The sequence below is a fragment of the Taudactylus pleione genome, unplaced genomic scaffold (assembly GCF_031769625.1).
Source record: "Taudactylus pleione unplaced genomic scaffold, aTauple2 ptg000038l, whole genome shotgun sequence".
NCBI lineage: Eukaryota > Metazoa > Chordata > Amphibia > Anura > Myobatrachidae > Taudactylus > Taudactylus pleione.
The window spans coordinates 625,888-632,608 of NW_028284440.1; the positions used below are offsets into that span (position 1 = coordinate 625,888).

General features: G+C 44.8%; 1 protein-coding gene across 1 annotated transcript; it reads right to left on the minus strand.

The window, feature by feature from the left end:
* Window positions 1–1,553: 1,553 nt before the first annotated feature.
* Window positions 1,554–3,452, minus strand: LOC148538631 (E3 SUMO-protein ligase ZBED1-like). Its single transcript, XM_088452562.1, has one exon. The coding sequence runs from the start codon at window positions 3,450–3,452 to the stop codon at window positions 1,554–1,556; it is 1,899 nt and encodes a 632-aa protein (XP_088308688.1).
* Window positions 3,453–6,721: the final 3,269 nt, after the last annotated feature.

A 6,721-nucleotide genomic window follows, 5' to 3' on the forward strand; every position in this document is an offset into this window, starting at 1 on the left:
TGCCCAGAATGTAAGTGTGGCGCTGGCCGCGCACCGCTCAGGGTGCAGTCAGACCCACGGACGGAGAGAAGGGGGCCCGTGTCGGAGACTGCACACGGGCCCTCTCCTCTCTAGAAATTCCCCATAGCAGACACAATGTCGATATTTTCGCAGATTGAGCATTTGTTAGCTATTGCGCCTGTGTGAACACTGCACTGCGCACGGGCGGCAATTGCATTGCGATTACATTAATAAGTAAGAACCATTCGTGAAGAGAGTGACAGGTAGTCAGCGTTTGGGGGTGGTAATGGGGTTGGTTAGAAAAACGCAGACGTGTCTCACCATTTTAAGTGCTGGTACCGATGTTTACGCTGTTGCTCATCATTGGGCGGATATGGGAAGGCAGCAGTGAGCGTCCCTATGCTCGGGTAAGCTTTGGAAGCATTAGTATATTTTCGCAGCAGCATATCGCATGTGGAATCGCAGCTGAGATTGCATTAGTGTCCGCTGCTGAATCAGACCCTTAATCCGGCTCTGGGACAGAGCAGAAGGAAGGAGGGATGGAGCAGGGACATATTTATAATGGGTGCAGGGTGTGCGGTGCACACGGGTGCCTGTGTCCAGGGTAGGCCAACACGGCACACCCTGCACACATGCTTTTTAATACTTACCTCTCCGAAGCCCCACGTCGGCTGGAGCAGCGCTACACAAGATGCCTGGAAAATGGCCGCCACTGCCATTTTTCCCGGCATTTTCCGCAAGCACAGTAGGGAAATCACCGGGAAAATGGCTGCCGCGCCATTTTCCCACTGACCTGCGCAGTAGACTTAGACTAGTTCAAGGTCAGAGCCTGTGCAAGTGTGCGTGAGGCTGCGATGGTACTCGGTGTTACCGATGGTTTTGCAGTCTTGCTAAACATTACGGATGTGTGTAAGGTAAGGTGGGTGTCCTTATGTAGTGCAACTAATGGCATTATGATCGCAATGGATTAGCATACTATCGCAGTTAAACTGCGTGCGTAATCGCTATTGCAGTTGCGTTCCGTAGTGAATCAGGCCCACTGACCACACACATATCGATTTGTTGCATTACCAGTGCACACAAGAACATGCATATGACAGAGCTGCAGCCACATGTGCACGCCTGTAGGAAGCTAAGCACACACTCTGCACATTACACACGTCCCCTCTTAGTGCCTAACCCTAATACTCCACCCCACAGCGTAACCCTAACCAGCCCCAACATTCTTACATTCGGGATGCCAACAGTCTGAATTCTGGTGGCATTGTGAGTGGTTTCAGCATTTCAGAGCCGGGATCTCGACTGCCCAGCATCCCGAAAGTCAGTATGCTGACTACATCCTCTGCATAGTATGGATTATTATAAGTAGTACCAGCAACATCATGTTAACTAGCATACTTAATATAGCATTTCTTTCTCATTTCAGGTCTATATTATAAATAAATCACAATACTACAAATGTATTAAGATTAAGAAAATACAGCGCACACGTATCTTTCTGAGAGAAAACTTGTTATTAAACGGAATGTTATTTCACATTGTGATCAAATAATTTACTTTAAATTGAAATTCAAAAACATTATTTTTGAAACTTTTTCACTTGAGAGTCGAGTACGCCTTTCTGTTACAGTTTGTCCCTGCTTTGAAAAGATGCGCTCACATGGTACAGAAGTAGCCATTATGCAGAGGCGTCGTTTCATCAGGTCAAAAAGAGTCGGAAAAATCACTCTTTCTTTCCACAAAAGTAGCGGGTTGTCTACCCTGGGCAAAAGGGGCATCCTCATGAATTTATCGAACTCGATAATGCTTGCTGCTCGAGAATTCTCTGCATGAGTTTGGACTAGGCCTCCTACAGACATGTCAAAATCTTCCCATACAGAGCTGGAAGGTGTGGAAGTTCCAAGATCTTCTGTGGCCGGCAGAATACATTGAGCTATTGGTGGCCTAGGCTCTTGGTATTCATTTCGTCCACGTATTGCGCAACATTTATTAATGACGGTTTCTTTGGTCTCTTTAAAGCGATGGTCATCTTTGGAGAATCCATGTTCTCTGAATTTAGGATCCAGCAAAGTCGATTTCCATACGATGGTCAGATCCCGATAATTTTTTAGTAGACGGTCCGACACTTCCTCTGTAAGTTTGGTAACTAGAGCAAGGACAGTTTCGCTATCAAAGACAGTGTTCTTCAGCCGGAGACAGTGGCTTAGCAAGCCTTTGCTAAGTAGGACAACTTTAGACAACGTAACATTGTGCTCACTACTGATTTCCCTGGTGACCTCTTCAAAGCACCCAAGGATTTCAGATGACTTTTCAATAACATACCAGTCTTCATTTGTCAAACGTTGAACTGAATCGGGATTCAATATAGCTAAGGCACTTTGAAGAGGCTCTTTTATTTTTGAAATCCTCTGTAACATTTCAAATGTAGAATTCCAACGTGTTGGACAATCTTGTTTTAATGTTAAAACGGGATATCCCATCTGCCTTTGTATGCTGTGCAACTTATCACTAGCCTGTGGACTTCGTTTGAAATATTCCTCTGTAGACTTCACTTTTGCCCTTATTCCACCTAGTGTTTCCAGACTTGCTTGCACAACTAAGTTCAAGATGTGTGCAAAACATGGCACATGCCACCAATTGCAAAGCTGCACAGCTTTGACCATATTGGCCGCGTTGTCTGTTGTGCACGCCACAATTTTGTCATGTATGTTCCACTCCCTTGTAATTCTTTCCAACTCGCTGGCAATATTGTCTGAAGTGTGTTTGCCAATAAATTTGAAAGACGATAGGAGGTATGATTTCAGACAGCAGTCCTTATCAATAAAATGTGCTGTCACAGCAAAATAATTTTCGTTCTTCAAAGAAGTCCACCCATCTGTAGTGAGAGCTATGTATATTGCATTGTGTTGAATCTCATTTTTAATTCCCTCCAATGTATTATCATAAAACTTATTTAATAAGCTATTGGATAAAGTTTTTCTGCTTGGTAGTTCATAATTTTTGTTAAGCATGGATAGTAATTTCTTAAATTCAGTACTCTCAACAACATTGAAAGGATGGTACTCTTTAACAACCATCCTTAAAACTTGTTCATCTATTTTAGAACGTTTGGCGGCAGATATTGGTTTAGTTGTAAATGTAGTGATTTTGCTTTGTTTTGAATTTGAAGAAGTAGATGCTACAACAAGCTGCTCAGGAGGAGCTGCTGATGAATTATCGTGCTGGTTGTTACCTTCATTTGAAGGATGTTCTTCATGAATTTCAATTGCTAATTGCAATGGCCTTGAACAACTTTCTGTTAGGTTAATAGTCGGATGTTTAACCCGTAGATGTCTTGTCATATATGAAGTGGAAGACCCCTTGCCAGACAACACGGATGAGCATATGTTGCATTTAACTTTTTCCTTTGAGGGGCGAACAAAGTAATCCCATACCGGACTTTTTAACGCCATGATAATAATAGTACAGTATACTCACTGCACTCAGCGTGAAACTAAACAACTGCGCAAGTGCGTGTGCGAAATTAACAATCAACTGCTGACTCTGAATGAGTGACTGACTGACAGTACAGATCACTACATTCACTGTGACAGGCTGACAGCCAAGTAGCTAAGCAAAGTAGCAAGGTTGTTTTCAGTAACAGTGTGACTAAACAACCTTGCTACTTTGTTTTGCTTAGCGAATTGGCTACTTTGCAATTGTTTTAATTTTGTTTTGGCGGGTATGGGCTTATAATAGCAACACTAAATTCACTGACTCCCAAGGGGTGTGTCACTGTGAGTATGCCATGTAGGGGCGCTGCTGGCTCCGAGTGAGTCATGAGTCAGCTCCGCCCCTTGCAGCCCCAGCGTGTTGTGATGATTCGTCTCTCGAGTCAATGCCGCCGCAGAAGCGGCGGCATTGGCAGAATAACGTGCACTGACTCGGGTCAGTGCACATGCACACCCTGCAGACGTGATAGCGGCGTGACCCGGAGGCCGCAGCAGAGCATGGGCAGGCAGTGCGCACAGAGGATCAACAGTGAACAAAACACTGGCAGCCAGGATCATATCCATGATGATACACCTGAGTCCTGAAGCCTCAGAGTCACTACAGTGAAGGTAATAATGACAGAGTGACTATGACACACTGTTATGTAAAACATCTGACTGTGTGTGTGACTGAGAGAAGCTACTGACGGCTGTCTCGACACACTAAACTTTGAATGACTCGAATCATCCGAACTTCTAAATGATTTGAGTCATTGTGTTGAGACAGCAACTCAGTAGCTATCTCTACTGAGCAGTGAGTCTGGTGCAGATTATCAGTGACTGCAGTGGTTATGTGTGAGTTCTCTGACTGCACTATGCTATCCAGCCGTTTCAGCTGACCACCAAGCTGCTGGATCATTCCAGTTTCCATCTGGTGGTGGATCACTTATTGTGCGCTCCCGGCCAAGTCTGATTCTGTGTGCGCTCACATACACCAGCCTGAGAATCTGCTTGCCGTTCACTCGTCGGCCCCTAATGTATGTCACCCCTACCTCCTCCTGCTGCTGCTGCAGGGCATAGTGCTGGGTCCATGGTCGCTGCTGTCCCTGGCGGGGGTCAGCGGCCAACGGCTATTGCTGGCAGATACTCAGGGGCTCTAGGCCTGGGAGAGTAGGGGAGCGACTTTGAATGTCCCTGTAGATCAGGTGCAGCAGATGACTGCTATACAATATAATATAATAATACTGCAGGTTAGCTAGTATCGCATCTTCTTCTCAATGTCACGGATTACATAGCACCACCTTTTGACATGTGTCAGCCAGTGATGGGTGACCTGTAACACCAACAGGGAGATCTGGAAAACATGCACTGTTGGGGATGTACTGCTATAGAGCTCAATATGTACATATATGTCCAAGGCAGTGCTACATCCTTTTGAGTTCCCCCAGAACCCCGGACTTGCTCCAATGATCTGCAATGGTGCCCACATCTGAAATAAAAATATTCAGCTCAGGCAGGATGGCCGTACTGCCGAATCTAATGGCTTATTGTGATCGCTGGTCCTGTATATGCTGGAGTTCATACACACTGAAAATATTTTGTATGACACATATGAAAGCGGGATTAGTGCTAATTATTATTTCTTCAGTGATTGGCCACACTCACTCTAAAATCAAGCATTGGGACCCCCCCCCCTAGAAATCCTTCGGTTGCCACTGGTGGGGGTCACTTAAAACTGGGTCACACCTACGCCCTGCCATTAGCACTACGTGTGCGGCGGGCGCGCTTAAGCAATTCACGTGTTTCTTCCCCTGCCGCTTTTGCTAGGTGATGCTGCACCTGTAGTGCACCAGGTACCATTACCTCACAACTATAGAAAATAGGGGCACTTGTAAACGGCTGTTGGTTTGGGTAATATAATTTTTAGCACATTTCGCAATTAAGACCTATTAATTTACTCAAAATACAAAGATGAATAATTCATAGGATCTATTGCCACAATATATCTGTAAAACACAGATACGATTACACAAAAACATTAAAAGCATACGTATAAAAACCTATGTCAAGGTCATAAAATACAGTTTTTAAAAATCAAACACTGGTCTTATTAGCATGGGTATAAGCAGCAGAACATGAGGCATAACTATTCCATCACAACCAGTCAGCAGGCGAATAAAAAATTTAATATGTTGGCAGCGCAGTTCACATCGGTGCAGTCATCTGCACACTTGCAGAACACTTTGGCCCCCCTCCCCGACGGGTCAGCTTTTGCATGTTTTCGGTTTGCAGGGGGTTTTACGTCGTTTTACGTCCTGGTGCTGCGCCCTTGGTTTCTCCTTCTACATCTGTGAATGTGGCTATGGATTTTGTGCCTGTTCCCCCTTTTCCCTTCTCTGCAGGTGTTGTTGCGGCTATGACCTCTGCTGACCAGATTGATGGTGCGGTGGTTTTCTGAATAGTTTGGTTGCATTGCTAAAATGGGTAACGTTAGCTGGGTGGACCAATTTGAATTTCATTTCCTCAAATTGGCGTTTGCAATGGCGTTTCATAGTGCATTCCGTGTTTCGGCGGCTGCTCTGCTTTAGCAGGATGTATTATGCAGCGCGGAGTCTATGATGCGCGACACAACCAGCGCAACAGAGCAGGGTGCTTGCTAGCGCTTCGGCATGCTAACCAGGTGTTTAGACTACTCGCTTTCAGGGGTTTGGAGGGATTTTTATTTTTTCCTACGGAGGCAACAAATAGTTCCCCATAAAAGTAGAAATGATCCTAGTAGGTTTTATTTTTACCTCCAGTGTGGTTAGCATGTTTGTATTTGTCACTAACATCGTTATTGTTGTTTTATGTTGTTTTGTCTGTGGATGGATAGAGGAATGTTGTGGCGTGAATTGAAGGGGCGTCTGATGAATACGGTGTGAATGTTTGGTTGGCCTAAAGGTGTTGATCGTGCACTTGAATGGACATGATGGCGGAGTTGTTGGTTCATCATGCACTCATGATCTAATACGTGCAGTTGTTAGGTCTGATGGGGACCTTGGTTTATCATGCACTCATGATCTAATACGTGCAGTTGTTAGGTCTGATGGGGACCTTGGTTTATCATGCACTAATGTTCTGATACGTGCATTTGTTAGGTCTGATGGGGACCTTGGTTTAGCATGCATTTATGGTCTGATACGTGCATTTGTTAGGTCTGATGGGGACCTTGGTTTATCATGCACTCATGATCTACAGTAATACGTGCATTT

Excerpts from the sequence above, each read along its gene's own strand:
- LOC148538631 (XM_088452562.1), bottom strand. The coding sequence starts at position 3,452 with ATGGCGTTAAAAAGTCCGGTATGGGATTACTTTGTTCGCCCCTCAAAG.